The 23,056-nt window shown below is 36.4% G+C and overlaps 2 protein-coding genes across 2 annotated transcripts; one reads left to right on the top strand and one right to left on the bottom strand.

The window, feature by feature from the left end:
• Positions 1–685: 685 nt before the first annotated feature.
• On the top strand, positions 686–7,651 carry LOC123543368 (zinc finger CCCH domain-containing protein 14-like). The gene is made up of 4 exons (XM_053542679.1): positions 686–1,093; positions 2,650–2,777; positions 3,692–3,804; positions 4,443–7,651. Exons 1-4 carry the CDS (start codon positions 919–921, stop codon positions 4,483–4,485), a joined length of 459 nt encoding a protein of 152 aa, XP_053398654.1. The 5' UTR covers positions 686–918; the 3' UTR covers positions 4,486–7,651.
• Positions 7,652–9,567: 1,916 nt separating this feature from the next.
• Positions 9,568–19,756, bottom strand: LOC123543384 (phospholipase B1, membrane-associated-like). Its single transcript, XM_045329459.2, has 13 exons — positions 19,414–19,756; positions 18,809–18,915; positions 18,230–18,296; positions 17,767–17,825; positions 15,154–15,221; positions 14,922–14,965; positions 14,200–14,311; positions 13,849–13,984; positions 13,363–13,520; positions 12,931–13,111; positions 10,471–10,566; positions 10,194–10,259; positions 9,568–10,001 (listed from the first exon to the last, which is right to left on the bottom strand). The coding sequence occupies exons 1-13, from the start codon at positions 19,460–19,462 to the stop codon at positions 9,702–9,704; spliced, it is 1,443 nt and encodes a 480-aa protein (XP_045185394.2). The 5' UTR covers positions 19,463–19,756; the 3' UTR covers positions 9,568–9,701.
• Between the last annotated feature and the right edge of the window lie 3,300 nt (positions 19,757–23,056).

The following is a 23,056-nucleotide window of genomic DNA, read 5'->3' as shown; positions in this document are numbered from 1 at the left end:
GATACATGGTAAGTATATATCCAGTATACATCCATTGTATTCCTATCTTATTGGAATATTATGTATAGTGAAAATGATTCTTTTGATATATTTTTGTAGATTTTGAACATTGTCCCCCCCCCCCCCCCCCCGGCATCTACTGATGCGGGAGGCATATAGTGATTGTCCTGTCCGTCCGTACGAGGTTAACCAAATGGGACCGTTTCGTCTAGCATCAATACCCCTTACTAGAATGACTTGATACTAAGGCAGATGTAACCTGTGACCATTCCTCATCTTCAGACATCACCTGACCTCAGTTTGACCTTGACCTCATTTTGGACTTAGGTTGTTTTATATGGGCCATCTCTTGGTTAACCAAATGGGACCGTTTCGTCTAGCATCAATACCGCTTACAAGAATGAATTGATACTAATACAGATGTAACCTGTGACCATTCCTCATCTTCAAACATCACCTGACCTCATTTTGACCTTGACCTTGATCTCATTTTGGACTTAGGTTGCTTTGTATGGGCCACCTCTTGGGTAACCAAATCGGACCGTTTCGTCTAGCATCAATACCCCATACTAGAATGACTTGATACTAATGCAGATGTAACCTGTGACCATTCCTCATCTTCAGACATCACCTGACACCTGACCTCAGTTTGACCTTGACCTTGACCTCGTTTTGGACTTAGATTGCTTTGTATCGACAAGGATGCCACCGGGGGCATCAAGCGTTTATTGAACGCAGCTGCTTGTTTAATTAAAGATTAAGTACTTTTTAAGGTTGTTGACGTAATGTCACTTTCTGCGTTTGTTTATTGATCAGTATTTGTGAAAAAAAAACTGTACACAATGCCTTGTTTATTCACAATCATGTTCTTACATATAAAAAAATCTGACATGGTTTCTAATGTTTTTTGCATGATTTATGACAATATCAATGAAAATTAATTTCAGGACATTCCCGTATTGTAAATTTGGTGACAAGTGTGTGTACATTCACCCGAACTGTAGATTTGATGCTAACTGTACGAGAATGGACTGTCCATATACCCACTCTAGCAAGAGAACTGGCCTTATGGCACCTACTGTTATACATAAAAGTAATATTATTGATTCTTTAGCTTGCATATTAAATCAAAACGTTTTATATCAGGAAATTGCATATTGCTGTCGTATGAAAACATTCATGTTTAATTGTACCCACCGACAACAAAGTTGTAAGGGGGGGTATACTGGTTTCAGGTTGTCTGTCCGTCTGTCTGTCTGTCCGTCTGGTCGTCTGTCCGTAGACGCAATCTTGTGCGCACCATCTCTCCTTATCCCCTTGACAGAATTTAATGAAACTTCACACAAGTGATCAGTACCAATAGTAGTTGTGCATGGGGCATGTGAGGTTCTTTTAGAAAAAGAATTTGCAGAGTTATGGGACTTTGTTTTTTTGTTACAATACTATATACATAGACACAATCTTGTGTGCACCATCTCTCCTCATTCCCTGGACACAATTTAATGAAACTTCACACAAGTGATCAGTAACAACAGTAGTTGTGCATGGGGCATGTTAGGTTCTTTTAGAAAAAAAATTTGCAGAGTTATGGAACTTTGTTTTTTTGTTACTATAATATATACATAGACACAATCTTGTGCGCACCATCTCTCCTCATCCCCTTGACACAATTCAATGAAACTTCACACAAGTGATCAGTTACAACAGTAGTTGTGCATGGGGCATGTTAGGTTCTTTCAGAAAAAAAAATTGCAGAGTTATGGGACTTTGTTTTTTTGTTACTATACTATAGACATAGACACAATCTTGTGCGCACCATCTCTCCTCATCCCCTTGACACAATTTAATGAAACTTCACACAAGTGATCAGTAACAACAGTTGTGCATGGGGCATGTTAGGTTCTTTCAGCGACAAAAATTGCAGAGTTATGGGACTTTGTTTCTTGTTAACATACTATGTACATACAGTCTTCATATGCAATCTTGTGCGTGCCTAATCTACCAAACCCTTGCACACAGTTTAATGAAACTTCACACAAGTGATCAGTACCAACCCTAGTTGTGCATGGGGCATGTTACATTCTTTTTGATAAATATTCTATATAGTTATGGGACTTTGTTTTTTGTTACTATACTGTATACATACAGTCTATATACATACAGTCCACATAATTATGCAGTCTTGTGTGTGTCAAATTGCAATGTACTGTGTCAGTGCATGTGGGGGGTACATTCATCACCTTTAGTGATAGCTCTAGTTAAATCAGTTTAGATTTAAACAAAATATTTTCTTTAAATGTAATAGCCTTTACTTTGTGATTACAGCGAGTGTGATTAGTGGCCTGACTTGCTTCATCCTGCTCAAAAGTTATACTTTAAGTGAAGTTACTTTTGATAACTGCTATAATTTGTGATTTCAACAGTTCATAACCTTCTTTTGTGGTTAAGAACTTAAGATCACTTTAGTTTACCGATACATGCAGATTTCTTGGTGTATGATTAAAACATACTGATGAGTCACAGCTTTATCCATTTCGCATGGAGAACTTTTCATCAGATTGATAGCAGTTTTTTTATTAAAGATTAAATGTTTGCTTTGTATGTTGTACTTTATTAGATCTGTAACATTATTGTATTATTTATTTACAGTTGTACAAGTACCTATGCAGCCTTATATTCCCCCTGTAGAGCAGTACCAGTCAATGAAGCCCCAGTCTACACAGTGTAGATTCTTTCCAAACTGTAGAAATATGGCATGTCCATTTACTCATCCAAAGGTAAGCTCTGTTCAATGTAAATTCTTCCTAAATTGTAGAAATACGGCATTTTTTATTCACACATCCAGTGGTAAGCTCTTTACAGGGTACAATTTTTTACCAAATTTTGGAAATATGGCATTTACTCATCTTAAAAGTATCCTATTTATAATGAAGGTTTTGCCTGAACTGTAGAAATAAAACATGTGCATTTACTCTCCCAAAGGTAGATACAGTCAAACATGTCTGAAAAGACAACTCTCGGGGAAATGGACAAAAAAATAATGTCATATTTTCTCTCATTACAGGTAAATTTACACTAAGTATGGTTAATTAGGAAGAGAAAAAGTGACATTATATGCAGGTTTTATAAAAATGTCTTTGTTCAAAGCACAGGTTTGACTGTACAGTAAAACCTGTCTTAAGCAGCCAGTCAAGGGAGTGGGGAAAAGTGGCTGCTTAATACAGGTAATTTATAGAATAAATGATCATTTTGGGAAATGAGACACAGGCTGCTTAAGACAAGTTAGCTGCTAATTAGAGGTGACCACTTAAGCAGGTTTTACTGTACTTCCATATGGTAGTAATATGGCTTGTCTGTTTACTCATCCAAAGCTGAATTCTACACATTGTAGATACTTCCCAATTGGTTGTATTATGCCATGTCCATTTACTCATTCAAAGACTAGGTCTAAATACTATAGATTCTTCACAAATAGTAGAAATACCCATTCAAAGCACAGGTTTGACTGTACAGTAAAACCTGTCTTAAGCAGCCGGCCAAGGGAGTGGGGAAAAGTGGCTGCTTAATACAGGTGGTCACTTCTGTCTGAAATTGATTCAACATTGGTGTGATTATGACTTTGTAAGATTATTTGTTAGTTATGTTTGTATGGTTAAAGGTATGTTTTACGAATAGTTTAAATATTTTTCAGCCGTGTCGGTATGGTATAGGGTGTATGAGCAAGAGCACATGTACATTCTACCATCCACCTCTCCCTGGTGCAGACAAGCTCAAGTGGTCCTCGGCCAAAAAGAAAGAATCAAGGTTTGTGAAAGACTAGTCATTCATGAGGGCTTATAATAATACCAAAATTATGAAATAAAGTATTTGCTATTACAATTGTTTTACCAAGTAACAGATATTGACAGGGTCTATAGCATCAGACATATTATAAGATAAATGTTCATTAACTAGACAGATGGTTGTTACATTTCTTAGCCAGTTTTTTTTTTATTTTATTACATTGGAGTATGATGTTTTTTGAAAGCAAGGTGGTTTTCTGATCAAAAAGTAAAGCTCAGATTGAAGTATTTTCACCAAGCTTGGTATATAGTAAGCTTGTAATAGACGGAACTTGTTAAGGCTGCTGTTATTTCGACTCATTGACTGTAGTAAGGAAAAGATGTTGCAATGGAATGTGGTATATACTAGCTAAAAGGAGAGAAATGTTGCTGTTGTGTTTGTAGCAATCTGGTCAGGATTGCTGTTATTAGAAATAAACAGTAGCCAGTTACTTCAGTTTGTGATGACATTTTGTCTCCAAACTAGTGAACAGCAAGCTTACATTAGACCTTATTGTTTGCATTATACAGTTTTTACTGTATTGATGAAAATTATCTATGGAAATGTGGTAGACATTGCTATGTTACTTGTTTATTCAGCTTTATAACTTTGTGTTTCAGTGACAGTATAGCAGCATCTGGAACTTCAGATGTCAAAAAGTAGAAGATAATTGTTGCCATGGATACAAGACGATTATTGCAGCCATCAGTATTTTGTGAATGCACGGGATAAGAGTATAAGCAAGATGTACTGCAGATTTCCCTCTGAATCTGTTTCCTAAGAACTATTTGAATGAAGTTTTATTTGCATTTTCTGTGCAGTAAGTCACAGAAAAAAATGTTAATTCTTAAGCTAGGAAATATTCACAGGATGATAGCCACTATGGACAGAATTATTCAGACAGAATTATTCAGACAATATCACATGAATTTTTTTTCTATGTTTTGGGTTCTTTTGAGTAAATTTTCACACTTATTGGGTCAGTTTAGCCATTTAATTTAGCAATTAAAGGTTTTACTCTAAAATAATAGCGTAAAAGCTAAATGGCAAAGTGTTTGTAAAAAATTGTATTGAAAGTATTTAGGACTTTTGAGTTGATTGCTTTTAGATAAATGTGTCTTGTTAATATGTATTTGGGTTAATAAGAAATCTGCAGTATTATGCTTGCTCTTACTCTTTCCTTTCTTTTCCCCCCGGAATCTTATGGAGATAACTCGACCCTTGGATTTCTGCTTGCTGACACGTTCGGGAAATGTGACCCTGGGGATAACGCTCAAAGACGTAAGGATTTAGGAGTGGAATCATTCAGCTGTTGACCTAGAGACTGTCACTGGTTACCCTAGAGATTTGTGCAAAATTGCAACTCCTGTTAAACGTATTCCAGCCTTTACTGTGGAGATATTTGTTGAACGATGAAATATGTGGAGTATTTCAACCTTTATGTGGAGATATTTGCTGAACTGTGACACCTTTGTAGAGATATTTGCTGAACTGTGACACCTTTTTGGAGTAGTTCAGCATTTACAGTGGAGATATTTGCTGAACTGTGACACCTTTGTGGAGTATTTCAGCCTTTACTGTGGAGATATTTGCTGAACTTTGACACCTTTGTGGACTATATCAACCTTTACTTTGGAGATATTTGCTGACCTGTGACACCTTTGTGGACTATTTCAGCCTTTACTGTGGAGATATTTTCTGAACTTTGACGTTTTTGTGGAGTATTTCAGCCTTTACTGTGGAGATATCTGTTGAACTGTGACACCTTTGTGGAGTATTTCAGCCTTTACTGTGGAGATATTTGCTGAACTGTGACACCTTTGTGGACTATTTCAGCCTTTACTGTGGAGATATTTGTCGAACTGTGACACCTTTGTGGAGTATTTCAGCCTTTACTGTGGAGATATTTGCTGAACTGTGACACCTTTGTGGAGTATTTCAGCCTTTACTGTGGAGATATTTGTCGAACTGTGACATGTGTATGGATTTCTTCAACCTTTGCCCTCAAACAATAAAACCAGTGTGTTGAAAATCTTTAAAAGATGGTGTTGAGATTTATGTGACACTGTGACTCTAGTTAATGAACCCTGTCAACAGCTACTCAGAAGCAGGGAGATAAATGTGTAATGTGGATGCATATCTTGAGATTTAGCCAAAAATGTGATAACAGTTGGAAGGTTCATGTCAGCCTGGTATTTTTCAAGCAAGAAACTTCATATATATATACAAATATAATGACAATATGACACATTATGTGATATACATAGTTCAGCTACTCTATATGAACATGTGACATCATGGCACCTAGATTCTGATACAGTTTGTCAGTAAATTAGGACAAATTTACAGCGACCAACACATATCTGTGTAAAGATGAATCTTTTAACACTACAGCCTGTGCTACTTAAATTTTAAATTGTACATAGAATTTTGGTTGGTGCAGATTGTTAACAATATAGGTTATAGTTGATTTAAAAATTGTTCTTTGTCAGAAGGACATCTGCCCTTAGTTACCTGTACAACTGCAAAAACTAGTCCGCTTCCATCAAGTTTTGATCATGTGCATTCATTCATTCATTAAGCATTATAACAGAAGATAGTTGGTAGACATGGTCTTTGTTGATTGTATAAGACAAGTTATCAGTTTAATGGAGTGTATTAGAGCTATATGTGTGTTAAAGGCTATTTTTTGTTTTAAGTTTTAAAAAATACATATATCCTTTTCACTGAATGTCACAAGCTGAAATAGCACAATTGAATAAGAAAAGAGATAGTGGTGTATGTTTACATTTATTGCAGTATTCATTGTTTAAGTACAGAAAATCTGCGTTGATTACATTGCTGTTTGAAGTAAAGTTGTGTATAACATTCAAACTATTACAAATAAGATTTCCTTCAGTGAAGTAAGTCATGTGAATCATTTATTACACAAGAGTGTAAAATAAAACTCAGTCAGTTCCATATTTCTGTAGAAAAAATTAATTACCGTGTTGATGATTTTTAGTTTGTTACTTTCAAATGCTCTTTCTGTTGAAAAAAAAAAAATATTACAGTCTTCATTATAGTGATAACTGAAAAACTTTAGAGAACAATTGATATATTCCTCTTTACTTATTCATACATTCATTTCATTCTCTTAACATTCTTTCCCATCTTCACTCATTCATTCATTTCACTTCTTTGCTCATTCATTCTTTCTTTCTTCTGTACTCAGTACTAATTCAATCATTCATTCATTCCTTTCTCTTCTTTATTCATTATTCATCGATTCATTCAGGTTTCATGTACTTCCTAACCATTAAAGGCATTCATTATGTTAAAAATTCTTCTTTTGTATTCTGATAAGTATCCATTGTAGAAGTTCCTGCAGTCTCCTGTCCAGTTGTAAAGCAAAGTTGATAAGTCAGTGCTAATATTCTTTCTACTTTCCTTGAAATTTGGGTGAATATTTTTGTTTGCTTGTGGAAAAGCAGTCTGAAGATGAGTGGTCATCTAGGTTTACAGATGAAAACTACAGGCCATCAAGCATTTCCTCTATTCCCTAATTTTCCTCAAGAAATTCTGTTTTTACTTGTAAAAGTAGCAGCCTCTGTGTCCAAGTGGTTATGGTTGCTGGCTTGAAATCATTTAACTCATGCAGATATTGGTGTGAAACCTCCCTCGAGATGTAGAATTCTTCATATGAGTTGGCTTATGGAAGGTCCGTGGTTCTACCCGCCTAAATTAGTGGGGCACCTAGGATTTTCCCCAGACCTGAATAGCTGGAAAATTACCTAAATTGTGTTGGTGTGACACTACTAACCCCTCCCCTCGCACCCCCCCCCCCACCCCCCAAAAAACAGGTTATCAAAAACTGAAAATTGGTTAATCATGCCTATGTGCATCTCGCCTTTGATGTTTGTGTCTGTATAGTCTGGCTGGGTTAGAATCGGGTATTTTCAATTAAAAGTTTTAACATAACCCCTTTCAAGGCAAGGTATACATATTTCTGGTACTTTCATCTCTAAGTAGGTTTGTAATCTTTAACATGTTTGCCATTACTAAGTAAACCATATCATTTTTAGCTTGACTATTCAAAGAATAGTTAGAGCTATTGGACTCTCACATGCGTCAGCATCAGCATCCCAATTTGATTAATTTTTTGTATGTAAGCTGGTATCTTAGTAACCACATGTGGGAATGGATTGAAACTTCACACACTTACTCACCGTGATAAACTAACTAACATTGTGCAGGTTCCATAATTCTGTTTTGCTTTTTAACAAAATTATGCCCATTTTTCGACTTTTGTATGTAAGCTGGTATCTCAATACCCACTAATGGGAATGAATTAAGACTTTACATACTTGTCCACTGTGATGAACTGACATGTATTGTACAGGTTCCATAACTCTGCTTTGCATTTTACAAAATTGTGTCCCTTTTCATTTGACAAGGCTGTTGAATAGTAGAGCATTGCTTTCCTCGAACATCTCTTGTTTTCATGCTTGTCATGTCTGGGTTAACCATATTCAAGCGATCTCTTTCCTTTGATTTTCCCCTTTCTATGTTTTGTTACAGTACAGTTTTTAAGTATTTGGGCAACCTTGCGTTAAACTGTGAAAAATAGTATAGCTGGATATTCCTGTATCCAGTGTCCAGGTCTCCAAGACCAGTGAACAAAGTTTTCCATCGGATTGATCATAACAGTTCTTTACTGAAAATATCAAATTCAAACATGTCTTCGATAAAGTGGTGAAAAAAACTAGGATTAGGTTAAATTGAAAACAGTGCAGTGTTCACTTAGTGACAACACTGGCCTTTGTTCACATTGGTTCAGTATGTAGACAGATGTAACACATTCATACAGTTATGTCTGTTGAGTAAGAACTTAAGGCCATGTTTATGCTGAAGTAGAAGTTATTTCTAGATATAAAGAGTACAGCTTGTTGTAATTTTGATAAGTGTAAGGGAAAATGGACAATATGCCCACCTGCAGCATTTATTTCACTCGACCAGTTCTCAAGCAAGCAGTGACAGGTCACATGACTGATCTTTACAGTTACTATTTGAAGCCCTTGTTTGCATATGTCATAAAAAGCATTACTTGTCTTTAGAATTTATGTTAAACAATTTGTTTCAAAATTTTTTAATAAAGGATTTAAGTTGAAAAAATGCTTGGTTTTGCTTTTCTGATCTTATACTGCAGATGCAGTTTAAAGCAGCATGCCTCCAGATTTGGCTAAAAAATAATCTTTCCTTCAAATTAAAGTTTGGTCTTATTATGAACATTAGAATATTATTTTTTGTTTCTAAAATATGTTAAAAGTTCCAAATCAAGAAAAAAAGATGACCACGTCGGGAATCGAACCCCGGCAATAAAGACGTTTTCCCCGTCGTAACCAATAGCGCTATAGCTGAAGTAGTGAATAATGACTTTAAAATATAGATATTTATAATCGAGACAATTTACACGGAGTAAAAGCGTGACAAACGTTTTTCGATTTTCATCGTAAAAAGTAGTAAAAACAGCAAATTCTCATGTGTTTCCGATATAAAGTTTGTCAGTAATTAAGTTTTAAAGCCTTCTTAAGAAGTATAGCATTTATTTCAAGATATTTAAAAAAAATGTTGTTGTCGAACGATCTGCAGGCATGCTGCTTTAATTTGTGGATATTGCCAAAATCCAAGCTTAACACAGGTGTCACTGAAAACCCAACAGCTAGCAGAATTGTTACTGTATACATGGAGATAACTTGACAACACTTGTTTACTTGAAGTAATTTATTCATTTTATTGCACTGACATGAATATAACTGTAAAATGCTTTCAAAAGTTAATATCCAATTTTTTCATAGAAATGTTTTATCACAGATTTTATCATCAAACTTTTTGTTCAGTTAGATAGGAGCATAATACTGGCTATCTCTCTGCTGGAGAAGTATTTGACGTTCCTCTTTGTTGCTATGGCGACGTTTCCATGCAACCAGTGCAAACACTGACACCACTGCTACAATCAGAACACCTACTACTGTGGCAACAGTTGTCATGGCAACGGAGCTTGATCCTGATTGGCTGGACTTGTGATTGTCAGGATCAGTGTTCGAATCGAATTCCTGTTGGCTTTCAAGTTGTCCCAATGCATTTCCTATCACATTTGAAGAGTCGCTGTTCTTATAAGTGTAGAAATATGGTGCTTCCTGTAAAGAAAAAAGTAGTACCTTTCAAGTGCAAGGTAGTTCGTTTTGATTTTCAATTGTTTAAATGTGAAAAGGAATAAAATTGGTCCTCTAGACTACATGTGTAATTTAAAAACATAGAAAATCTGGTAAAACACACTTTTGTTCTTGTTAAAACCAATAAGTGGGAAGTATTTGTGCGAGAATACATACAGCTGATGGACACTCTACTATCTCTCCTGGTGTCCACTTTGTTCGCTTTTTTCCGATTGGTTCAATCTGAAAAATAAAATTGTGACAATGATTTCAATATGACTGAACTGTTGCATCATTTCATAACATGATTTGAAAATGGATGACATTCAGTATTTCAACACTACAAACAAGTTTTCCTCTTAATAAAATCTGTGTTAGTGATAGGAAATTAATATAAAATATGTTGTCATAATTTAGCTGCACCGCAACGGCAAGCAGACTTTCAAAAACTTACCATGTTATTCCAGAGAGCATCTGCTGCAGCCCTGTGTCCTTTCAAACTGAGATGAAAACAATCTGGTGCAAAATAACTGAGGTCTGGACTGCCATTCTGAAATCAGTAAATATGTTCAGTACCATTCCATAGTAAATGGACTAAAGAGTAAATGTTTTCAGACCTAGGTGTTGTACCACTCCGTACCCACTCTGGTAGTGGAGAGGAAGACTGGTATGAGTGGATGGTCAAAATATTGTACATTACTTCCACAGGCGTTATTTGTTTATGTACATGGGGATCTGATTTAACCATGAATTTCTATTCCATTGTCCAGCTTAATGACCCAATCTGAATGATACAAATAATTTAACAATACAGCAATTTAAACTAGTCAGTTAGTCAATATCTGGCTGGTGTATGTTGCTAATCAAATGCTAAACTTACTCCTACACAAGCTTGCACATGTTTAAACAAGTTTTTCCCCCTGGATAAAAAGAACTAGAGCTATCATAAAGGTGATTAGTACCCCCCAGATGCCACTTTAATACAGGGAATATAAAATGATGATATCGTGACCTTTGACCTTCAAATGTGACATTGATCCTAGTGATCTTGGTTGTGCACGTTGTATGTCATGATGAAGTTGAAAGAAGAGGTTAACGACTTCTGCTAATTATGTCTCCCACCACACTGGTGTGGGAGACATATTGATTTACTCCAGTCTGTGTGTGTGTGTGTTTGTCTGTCTGTCACAAAGCTTGTCCGCACTCTAAGTCGAACATTTCTCATCCGATTTTCACCAAACTTGAACAAAATGTGTTTGACCATAAGACCTCGGCCAAGTATGATAACTAGCCAAATCGGTCCAGGCGTCTTGGAGTTATGGCCCTTGAATTACCAAAAATCGGTCTTTTTACTCTTGTCCGCACTCTAATTCGAATATTTCTCATCCAATCTTCGCCAGACTTGAAAAAAATGTGTTTGACCATGAGACCTCAGCCAAATTCGATAACTAGCCAAATCGATTCAGGCATTTTGGAGTTACGGCCCTTGAATTATCGAAAAATTGGCCTTTTTACTCATGTTCGCACTCTTAATCAAACATTTCTCATCCGATCTTCACCAAACTTGAACAAAATGTGTTTGACCATGAGACCTTGGCCAAGTTAGATAACTAGCCAAATCGGTCCAGGCATTTTGGAGTTACGGCCCTTGAATTATCGAAAAATCGGCCTTTTTACTCTTGTCCGCACTCTAAGTCGAACATTTCTCATCCGATCTTCACCAAACTTGAACAAAATGTGTTTGACCATGAGACCTTGGCCAAGTTCGATAACTAGCCAAATCGATCCAGGCATTTTAGAGTTACGGCCCTTGAATTACCGAAAAAATCCGTCTGTTTACTCTTGTCTGCTCTCTAAGTCGAACATTTCTCATTCGATCTTCACCAAACTTGAACAAAATGTGTTTGGCCATAAGACCTTACCCAAGTTCGATAACTAGCCAAATCCGCAAAGGCACTTTTGATTTATGGCCCTTGAATTACTGATTGGATCCACTCATCCAGACCATCTAATTGGATCCACTTGTCTAAAACATCTAGAGAAACTAACATTTTTCATAGGGGCAGTTGTGGGAGACATGCGCTTTTCTCAAAAGCATCTCTAGTTTTATGAACTGATTCTAGTGGAGTGGACAAATTTAAGCTATTTGATCTTTAAACTTTGTGACCTTGACCTTGAACCTAGTGACCCGTGTTGTGCACCCTGCACATCTGGATGATTTAAATATTTGTTGCCGGTTTATGGAAACCTTCCAAGCAGTTGGGAAGATGAGGAGTGGACATGAAGTTAACCAGTTTGACCTTTGGCCTCCAAGAGTGATCTTGATCTTGAGCGTAAAGACTTGGGTTTTGCGCTCTGCATGGTGTCTTGATTAGGTCAAGTTTTGATGCTAGTTTTAAGAAAACTCAGCAGTTTAGAAGATGGAGCGTACACAACCTGAAGCTACTTGACCTCCAAGTGTAACGTTGACATTGGACCTAGTGATCTTTAAGCGCTCTGTCCTGATGATTTAAAAGATAGGGAGTCAACACAAAGTTAACTATTTGATCATTGACCTCTTTTGACCAAAATACCGGAGTTGTGTGGTCTGCATGTCATCTTGAATAGGTAAATTTAGACATCTGATGCTAGTTTTATGAAATTCTTCCTAGTTATTTAGAAGATATGGACCCGACAAAGAGTTAAACTGTTTTACCATGGACCTCCTAAGTGCGATCTTGGACTTGGACTGTGTGCCTTGTATGTCACCTTTATGAAGTTAATACTTGATGCAAGTTTTTTTGAAAACCTTCCCAGCGGTTCAAAGATACTGAGCGGAAAGAATTATAAACGGATGGACTAACGGACATGCATGACTCAACTATAATTCCTATATACTTTGTATCTGGGGGTATAATTATAAACCAAAGTCTACCTGGATAGGGGGATGAGTTTCACTAAAGAAAGGTTGAACAACTACAGTAAAATCGTCCCTCGTGTCATACCGTCCTGTAAGCACCAATTCATTAACAAGGCTGCGGTATCTCTCTGTCTCGGCTCGAAGTTCAGCTTCCGCATCACTGTTAGCCGGGAATGCTGCACACGCACACAAAAAGCTGTAAACAAAATGACTATTAATCCCAGAAGACACCTGGATAAGTATTTTTCTTTTAATATGTTCTTAAATTTCAGTATGAATGTCAAATGAAGCCATGTCACATTCGATGTAAACATTTACAATTTCAAGAGTTACATTTACTTCAGTATTTGGTGGATTTGTTCAAAATATTTTCCGCACTAGCATTATAACATGCATACTACATGTAAATAGATAGTATAAGTATTAAGAATAAAGAAAAAAGCCTACAAATGGAGAGTGTCGCAGACAATGTTCTCATTCAGTGTCTTTACTATGAAGATATCGAGTATTTCAACAAGATTAACAAATGCACGGGGCACGTTCTGGTGCAGATAGTCCAGTGCCTCTTGTATATGTGCAACATAATTTTCTGCTCGGTACTTTTCCTGAAATTTCAAAAATATAAGATTTGCATTTGACATTCAGATATTTTTGTTATGTATAGGTAGAATAAATGAAGGCTACACATATACGCACAATGCCGCTAAGTTTTAACACTAACTTTCTCTGACCTTCCTTACAACACAGTTTGAACAAAAATCGCCACATCAAAATCTTATATTTTAAGGGCAGTACAGATATACAAATCGTATTCTAAGCAAGTTTCCCATCTATAAGATCATCGTTTGTCATTCTGTTTCTGTATATATGTCATTTTCATTTTTTCCCCTTTTATGTTACTTTTTGCTGATATTTATATTTCATATTTAGCACCTTTTCCTTCCCACAGTAGTCACAAAGGTCATTTCCGCCTACAAACAATGTAATAACTTTCCAGTCTTCCTCAAAGTTGATGTTCTTGTCCGCTTTCATACGGTCAACAAGTGTTTTCGCTTGATCGGGCATGTTTCTGAAATACATCACGAATAGTATGTGTACAACATTAAGCTTGATGAATGTTTGATAAGCAGATTTTAATTTTATTCTTATTACCTGAAACAATGTTAAAATTTCTTACGAAATATGTGTATTGTTTGAACTATTGCATCCTCTCAACTTAAAATTACGCTTATATTATAATTATATGAACTGATGTCATTCAAATTTATTGCACGTGAAACATACTCAGACTTGTCCCCTGGGTTAGCAATGTTTAGGTGTGAGCTAGGTTCCCACCACACGGGCCCAGAACCAGTGGAAAAACCTTTAATGTTTGGGTTGTACACTTTCAGAATATCTGAAGAAAAATATAACACACAATAATACAAATAACTGATTTAACGATATGAGAAAGGTGACATACATTTTGAAATACACTCCAACTTGTATACAAAGACCATTGTTTGGTTAGCCAGAATAAGCTAGTCAGGCTGAGTTTTGATCTAGAACTTTTTTGCAACAAATCAAATAAAATACTGTCCGAAAGAAAATGATCGCAGAAACTATCTACAAAAAAGTTGCATAAGATGGCCTTACAATTTCAGGGAGTATTGTGCAAACTTTGAGCACTTGCTATGACATGCAACTTTTAGTTGGTCAAAAAGAAAGATATGTCCCATGTCAAAACTGTATGAAATATTTCTTTTGCATGTACTAGGTTTGGCCCATTTTAAGGCAAGCTGATTTTCCTAGAGTGTCGCTTTTATTTGTAAGTGCTCTACTTTATTTACTGGTTTAACACATAAAAATGAAATCCAGTTAGTGTCCTTTACAACTAGGTTGCCATTAGAATAGGTTTGACTTGGGACTTGATTATTTTTCTTACAAAGGGACTGATCTGGGTTAAAACAGTGTCTCATCCATCACAGGTTCGTCAGTATTCCCGGAGAAAACCATGGTATACTTACTTGGAATAGTTTGTTGTTCGTTTATGGATTTATCACCACCAACACTGAAACAAAGAATTGATCAAATAGTTTTATGTTTTTCTTCAAGTTTAAGTGATTTCACTCAGTTTTATTGATTAGTACGTATATTATATTGTAAAGTAAACTACTATCTAACAAATGTAGCTTAAGTTTGAATAAATGTTACACTGTTTGTCATTTTCAACCGAAGGACACCTAACAGGTCACTAACCTCCAAGATAATCCCCTGTTTTCCTGGAGAAGTCCCAGAACAGTTTTAGCCGTGATTCCCGTGCCAGCCTACAATATAAAACAGATTTACCCGTGCCAGCCTACAATATAAAACAATCTTACCCGTACCAGCCTATAAACAACATACTTGTCAGTATCTATGACCTCCACGCTGGTCAGTTACTGTAATATCCATGCCTACCTATAACATAAAATAGGTCGGTCAGTATCTGTGATGCATGTGCCAGCCTACAGTACAAGAGCGCCGCCAAGCGGGGCAATATACGCCCGAAGGGTTACATCAGAGGATGGGAGCAAAATTTAAAGAACTTGACTGTTGAAGCCCAAATGATTGGAACAACAAAAAGAAGAAATTCCAAGTCCACAAAAAAATTCTTACCAGGTAAAGTTATGTCAAAATACATAAAAAAAATTGGATGTACCATCCATATTGTACCACAGAAATTCCCTACGGCCAATAATAAAAAAGTTTCAAAATATGCTTTTTATAGTAACAAAAAAGGGAAGTAATTCAAAGAAATTATTGTAAGAGAACAAAAAGGAATCTGCCAAATAAAAACATGAGCATTGCAATGCAGAGCAAAGTCATATATGACCTTTGACCCCTAAGTGTGACCTTGACCTTGAAGCGAGTCATCCAAAACATGCGCTCTGCACGTCGCCTCAGTGTGGTGAACATTTGTGCCAAGTTTCTTTGAAGTCCTTCAAACAGTTTAAGAGTTACAGAGCGGACACAGCAAAGTCACATATGACCTTTCACTCCTAAGTGTGACCTTGACCTTGAAGCTAGTCATCCGAAACAAGCGCTCTGTACGTCGTCTCACTGTGGTGAACATTTGTGCCAAGTTTCTTTGAAGTCCTTCAAGCAGTTCAAGAGTTACAGAGCGATCACGAAACATACTCATATGACCTTTGACCCCTAAGTGTGACATTGACCTTGAAACGAGACATCCAAAACATGCGCTCTGCACGTCGTCTCGGTGTGGTGAACATTTGTGTCAAGTTTCTTTGAAATCCTTCAATGAGTTCAAGAGTTACAGAGCGGACACAAAATTGCTAACGGACGGACAGACGGACACCGGGACCATAACATAATACGTCCCTTCGAGCGTATAAAAAATGTTTGTCAGTATCTGTAAAACCCGTGCCAGGCTACAAAATAAAACAGACTGATAACCGTGCAAACCTACAATACAAAACAAGCTTGTCAGTTTCTATGAAACCCGTGCCAGGCTACAATATAAAACAGACTGGTCAGTATCAATGAAACAGGCTACAACAGGCTGATAAAAATGCCAGCCTATAGTTCAAAATAGTTTGGTCAGTATTTATGAAACCCGTACCAGATCACAATAAAAACAGGTTGTTCAGTATCTATGATTCCCGTACCGGCTTAAAATATAAACTATGTTTGTTCGTATCAAGATACTCGTGCAGGCCTAAAATATAGAACAGGCCGGTGAGTATCTATAACAAAATATGACCTAGGTTTGTCTGTATCGATGATACCCGTGCCGGCCTACAGTACGTATTAGACTGGTTAGTATCGGTGATACACGTGCCGGCCTACAGTACATATCAGACTGGTCTGTATCGGTGATACCCGTGCCGGCCTATAGTACATATAAGACTGGTCAGTAACGGTGGTACATGTGCCGGCCTACAGTACATATCAGAATGGTCAGTATCGGTGATAACCGTGTCGGCCTGCAGTACATATCAGAATGGTCGGTATCGGTGGTACCTGTGCCGGCCTACAGTACATATCAGACAGGTCAGTATCTGTGATACCCGTGCCGGCCTGCAGTAAATATCAGAATGGCCGGTATCGGTGGTACCCGTGCCGGCCTACAGTACAAATCAGACTGGTCAGTATCTGTGATACCCGTGCCGGCCTACAGTAAATATCAGACTGGTCAGTATCAGTGGTACCCGTGCCGGCTTACAGTACATATCAGACTGGTCAGTATCGGTGGTACCGGTGCCGGCCTACAGTAAATATCAGACTGGTCAGTATCGGCGGTGCCTGTGCCGGCCTACAGTACATATCAGACTGGTCAATATCGGCGGTGCCGGTGCCGGCCTACAGTACATATCAGACTGGTCAGTATCGGCGGTGTCTGTGCCGGCCTACAGTACATATCAGACTGGTCAGTATCGGCGGTGCCTGTGCCGGCCTACAGTACATATCCGACTGGTCAGTATCGGCGGTGCCTGTGTCGGCCTACAGTACATATCAGACTGGTCAGTATCGGCGGTGCCTGTGCCGGCCTACAGTACATATCAGACTGGTCAGTATCGGCGGTGCCTGTGCCGGCCTACAGTACATATCAGACTGGTCAGTATCGGCGGTGCCTGTGCCGGCCTACAGTACATATCAGACTGGTCAGTATCGGCGGTACCCGTGCCGACTGCACGGATTTTAGATACTTAGAAAGACTTTCTACATTTTAATGTACAGCTTAAGTTCAAATTTGATGTCAGAACGTGTGGTTTCGCGTTTTAAATATAAGATCTGTTGTAAAATTATGTAACTTAGAACTGAATGAATATAATTTTACTAATTTGGTTTACGATTTCATAATAAACCTACCGTGATCGAATCTCCCAGCGCCCCTATCACTTTTACGTCCATCGGTCTCAATTTGTGAACTGCGGGAATAAAATAAATAGATTAATCTGCTAAATAAATAGTTTTATTTTGCATACAATATGAAATGCAAGTAGTTGAAAAATATTATACTGAAACTAACAAATAACAACATACATTAACATGTAGCATTTACACAAAATAATAAATATATGTAAAGAGCTACTTTCATTATACCACCGATCTCTTTGGCATGTTTTGTTACTAACTTTTGACACAACATATATTTAGAAAAATAGACAAAAAAATCTATATTGTTAAGACGTGCTGAGCAAAGTCTAATGCGATTCTAGATTATAATAATGATAGAAAAATAGAATCCGGCCAACGTTATACATGTAGTTACGATACATCATACTACAGGCTACATCATCTGGGTACAGACAATCATTGTATAATTTATCACCTGAGCTTGTTTTCTGCGCGGGCTGTGGGAACGCTCGACACCCAAATGTTGAACTTTTTCGGAGATTCTGAAAAAATATACAAGGTACCAAACACGCCACCTTTTTAATGATATGCAAATTTATCATCCCTTTGAGTTAAAAGATAATGTTCATTTTTTGCTCGTGAGCTATATTAATTCGGAAACAGTTCAGCCTGTCTACCTGGATAATAGTCAAAACGTTTAGCGATTGGTATAACAATGCCCCAATATTACAAAAAAGTTGTAATCTTGTAATATTGCAGTAGTCTCCACGGGTTATCTCACTGCTGGTAAGACAGTATTAGATAAATCTTGGAATTGACTGCATATGTTTAGGCCCTACTTTACATATCCAAAGTGTCACTTTTGGATATATACCGATAAACGAACTTTGTAATTATAATATTCAGTTCCCTGTATGATGAGGAAATTTAATCATTAAATATAAAACAAATATATAGAAATTTATATAATAGCTAAAAGAACAACTTTGATAAAAAGACATCGTTATAAACAACTCGTTTCATCTTTCTTATATACGATAGTTTATGCAAATACCTTATCATTGTCCTGAAACTGACTCATATGTTTCTCGAACAGCCGGACAAAAGTCTCATTTTCAGCTTGCCGGCGAATAAAGTCTGCATACTTTCCGTAATCCGCGCCTGAAAAATACCGACTTTTACTCGCACTCTGAGCTAACACGGAAATGCATTTCTACGTATCTACAATAACGATATTAGCCGCGCAAAAACTGAAATTAATTCGCACGCATTGAATGTACACTATTAAACCTATGTTAAACCTAATCCATTAATATAGTCAAACTTGAATAAGATGCATTTGTACATGAATATTACTTATTGATCTCTTTTAAAGATACTTCGATCTGACACAGGTATTATTTTGGTCATGAACTCCGGTAAAAGAAAATTCGGTTAATGTGACCTATATTTGTACTTTATTTATAAGTATAAAATGTAGAGTAGGCCAAATAAAAACTGATATTTACGAACAGCATTATGCAAAAGTAACTATCAATTTAACCAATAAAGACACAAAAAGACTTTAAATTAATTAATCTTTTTTTTAAATATCAAAATGATCATAAATTGCAAATATCACTATACATAATTGTTATGTAATAAAGTTATAAATCGTACCGACAGAGCTAAATCCAATCGCACAAATAAAACAGTATATCCAGATCATGATACTAACTGTCAAGTGTCCGCTGGTCACCTTCAGTGTGTCCACTACTTAATCTCAGACTGGTTTAAATATTGAGAAAAAATTTAGTATCCTCTCATTTCCCCCCTTGTGATATCATACTGTAATTGTCCTTCTATTTCGTATCTTCGTAATATAAAATATTATCCATTGTTTACTTTATCAAATTTTCACTAAAATATCAGAAATACATGTATATATTGTCATATGACTAGTTCACGAGGGCTTAAATTACAATGTACACCTCTTTTAAACCAATAAAATTCTCGAGCAATGTATTAAAATAAATGTAAGCCAAGTATATGAAAAGGTTGTACAGATAATGGGACTGATTGTGTTCGTTTGTTATATAATGTATAATTTATAATCATTGTGTAAATAAGGAAAGTGAACGCATTTTCTTGATGACGTTATAAGTACACGTTACATAAATACCAGTATATATACCGCAGCTACATCCCTACATAAGCAGGTGCCATAGTATAATACTACGCCCGTTCTTTAAACGAGAATTGATTAACTTTAATGTATTTTCTAAACTTGAAATGGTATCCATTTTTAAAGTAGCTGGACTATAGTAAAGGCGAGACTAGCAATTAGGGGTCAGCAACTTTAAATAAAGTATGAGAAATGCCACATTTAATTGTATCTATCCGGCGTGCTGATATTTATTATAATTATAAAATGTTACAGCTTAGTTTTGCATTTGAATATATTATTTTCTAATTCCACTAAAATGAATCAGGATAATTTCGGGCTTTGAAATGAATAAACTATATTTAAAGAACAATGTACCTTATATTTCTATGTACTAAAAAAATGCACTAAACGATCTACTAATGAAGTTACAAACGGCTGATAGGGGTACACTAGCCCATATGTCTGAAATACTCCATCACAGGTCCTATATTCATAATCGATCTCCATCTAGTTACTAAATCGCTCAAATTAATAAGTAGCAGACAGTCAGACGCATGTACCACAAACACAAATGCTATTGCCTATGGCCTAAAATCGGGGGGGGGGGGGGGGGGGGGGGGGAAAGGTACCGGTCCAGTTGTTCAAAACTTTAACAGACTGTCAAACTAATCGCCTGTTAAATTTTGATTCAAAATACTAGTCTAGGTGGGAAGCACTAGTAAGATGTTTTAATTTTACTGTAAAGACGTTTAAGTGTTCATAATCCTTAAGTCATACATTTGAATTTCTAAGTTTTCTAAAATGTCGAAATATTACATTAAAAATTAATCGACTGTTAACTTAATCAACTGATAAAGTTTCGAACAACTGGGCCGATCTGCAAACACGTATACCCGACCTTCTAGATCGCGAAAAAAATGCCGGTAACCATCACGGTGAGGATGCGTACACCGGATATTGCCATCTTGTGATAAGGTTTGTCATCAAGGTAAATAAAAACTCTATTTTACTTCTATAAAGAAAAAGGGGATTTTATTTTTAGAAACCAGCTACTGCATATATGCTCTTACAAGCATAAAATGAGTCAATCTTACGAAGAAACGCTAAAATTTGTGATAAAATGGCAATTTTATCATTTGATAAATGCAGGCCAGGGATACATTTCTCACGATATCGTCACATTGTCTTGTGATAAAAATTCTGAATCGTACGATTTATTTAGTTACATACAAAGAAAACATTTGTAAATGTTCAAATGTCGGAGAAATTGGTCATAAATGAGCGTCGATGGTGTACTGTGTATTGCAAATATAATTATGTACTGTGTATTGACCTGTATCACATTTTACTGTACTGTACTGTGTAATGTTACATTATCACTGAGTTTTATAGAATAAATCTTACAAAATGTACATTATCATTTCCTTTTCAAAGTTCAAAACAGTAATTTCTTAAGCCCTGAAGATACGTTATGTTTTTACATTGATATCTATAACGTTTACTCTGTTGTAATTAATGTAATAAGCTCTAAATCGTAACTCACTAGTGCAACACCGGGCAATAATCCAATTGTAAATGTATATTCTATTCTTACGCTATGTGATGTTGAGCATTGTTTAAGTTGATACTACATGAATTATCTCAAAAACAGTTAAAGGTATCTTTTTAAATTTGGCATTAAAGTCTCACTCTCAATATCTTGTAGAAAGCCCGGCTCTACTAATAAATACTATATTGTGATTTTTTTTTCGTTGCAGATTCAGATTATTTATGTGTGTTTATAGCTCGAAGAACGAGTTTAAGGCCATTGTATGTCATTTTGTTGAACACCACCCAAATTACGAAAATAATATAGTACGCTAACGACCAAAACCGCAGAAAAGGTAAATTACAAGATAACACCAGAAATATGCAGAGAAAAAAGCGGAAAAAAACTGCTGATTCAGAAAATATTTAAATACATGTTTAAAAAAGGAACCCACTTACAAAAGGGACCAATTTCCAACACAAAGAAACCCTTTAAAAAGGTTGTAAAGACAAATTTTATTTGGGCAAATTGTGAGGAGCCTGTTCACGGACGGCAGTGGACATGCATGCTACCTACCACACCCTCTAGCAGAACTCAACATTTACACATGCTACCAGTACCAAAATATAATTTAGAGACACCCACTCGGCGGTGTACATGTAACATGGAACCTTCAATGATACACAGAATGCAGTTCTATGGACAGACGATGTTTTAGGAGAGTATACATTATTATACAGTCATTGAAAGAATGTGACAAAATAGATGGATGAATACTCGGCCTTTAATCAGTTTGTTTGCCAAGGAAAGTTTCTTTTAAATGATATAGATTTCTGTATTTCTTGACGTCGCAAGATGTTTTCCGTCGACAACTTGGTTAATATGAGGTATAGTGAAAACTGCAAGTTGTTTTGAAGAACAGGCTTAAAACTCTTCCGATGAACACAAATTCATAAAATAACACAGATCATAAACATTTTACAGGCAGCAGTATGAATACATGCAAAAGTTCAGAATGGTGTTCAAGTCAGTTCTTGATCGTTTGTTATTATTGAAAGTTGACCTTGACAAGAAATATACTGCTAGAATTTTGACCAACAAGAAAGTAGATCACATAAAAGTAATAACGAACTGTTTGCATAGAAATGGCATATATCTTGTAAATGATGTGTGTGTCACGGTATAGAACTTGTATATTAAAACGGGGAGAAGTTGTGTAGGCGGCCGGGTAGCTCAGTCGGTAGAGCATCGGAACGGTATTCCGAGGCCGGGTTCGACTCCCGGTCTGGCTGCACATTTTTCTCACCCTGTGACATGTGCAAAATATATTTCAAGAATAACACATGACACTGTTTTCTCCTACTTTTAAAACAATTTGCTCAGTGCATATGACACCTATTTTGTTTCGTACGGAGCAAGTGGTGAGCTGATTACCTTTCAGAACAATACATTTAAAGCAATAAAAATAATTATATTATTATAACTAGTTCGAAGGTTCTATGTCAAATGAGTTTCCTAGCTGTGTAGGCGGCCGGGTCTAAAATCTTACCTGAGGTAAAGGAAAACGGTTATCCATCCATCCATCCATCCATCCAGATTCAGCTCAAATGTGCGGAAAAAGTAAACGG

This window comes from Mercenaria mercenaria, chromosome 1 (genome assembly GCF_021730395.1).
Source record: "Mercenaria mercenaria strain notata chromosome 1, MADL_Memer_1, whole genome shotgun sequence".
In the NCBI taxonomy this organism is placed as follows: Eukaryota; Metazoa; Mollusca; class Bivalvia; order Venerida; family Veneridae; genus Mercenaria; species Mercenaria mercenaria.
This window is presented reverse-complemented; position numbering and strand designations above follow the sequence as displayed.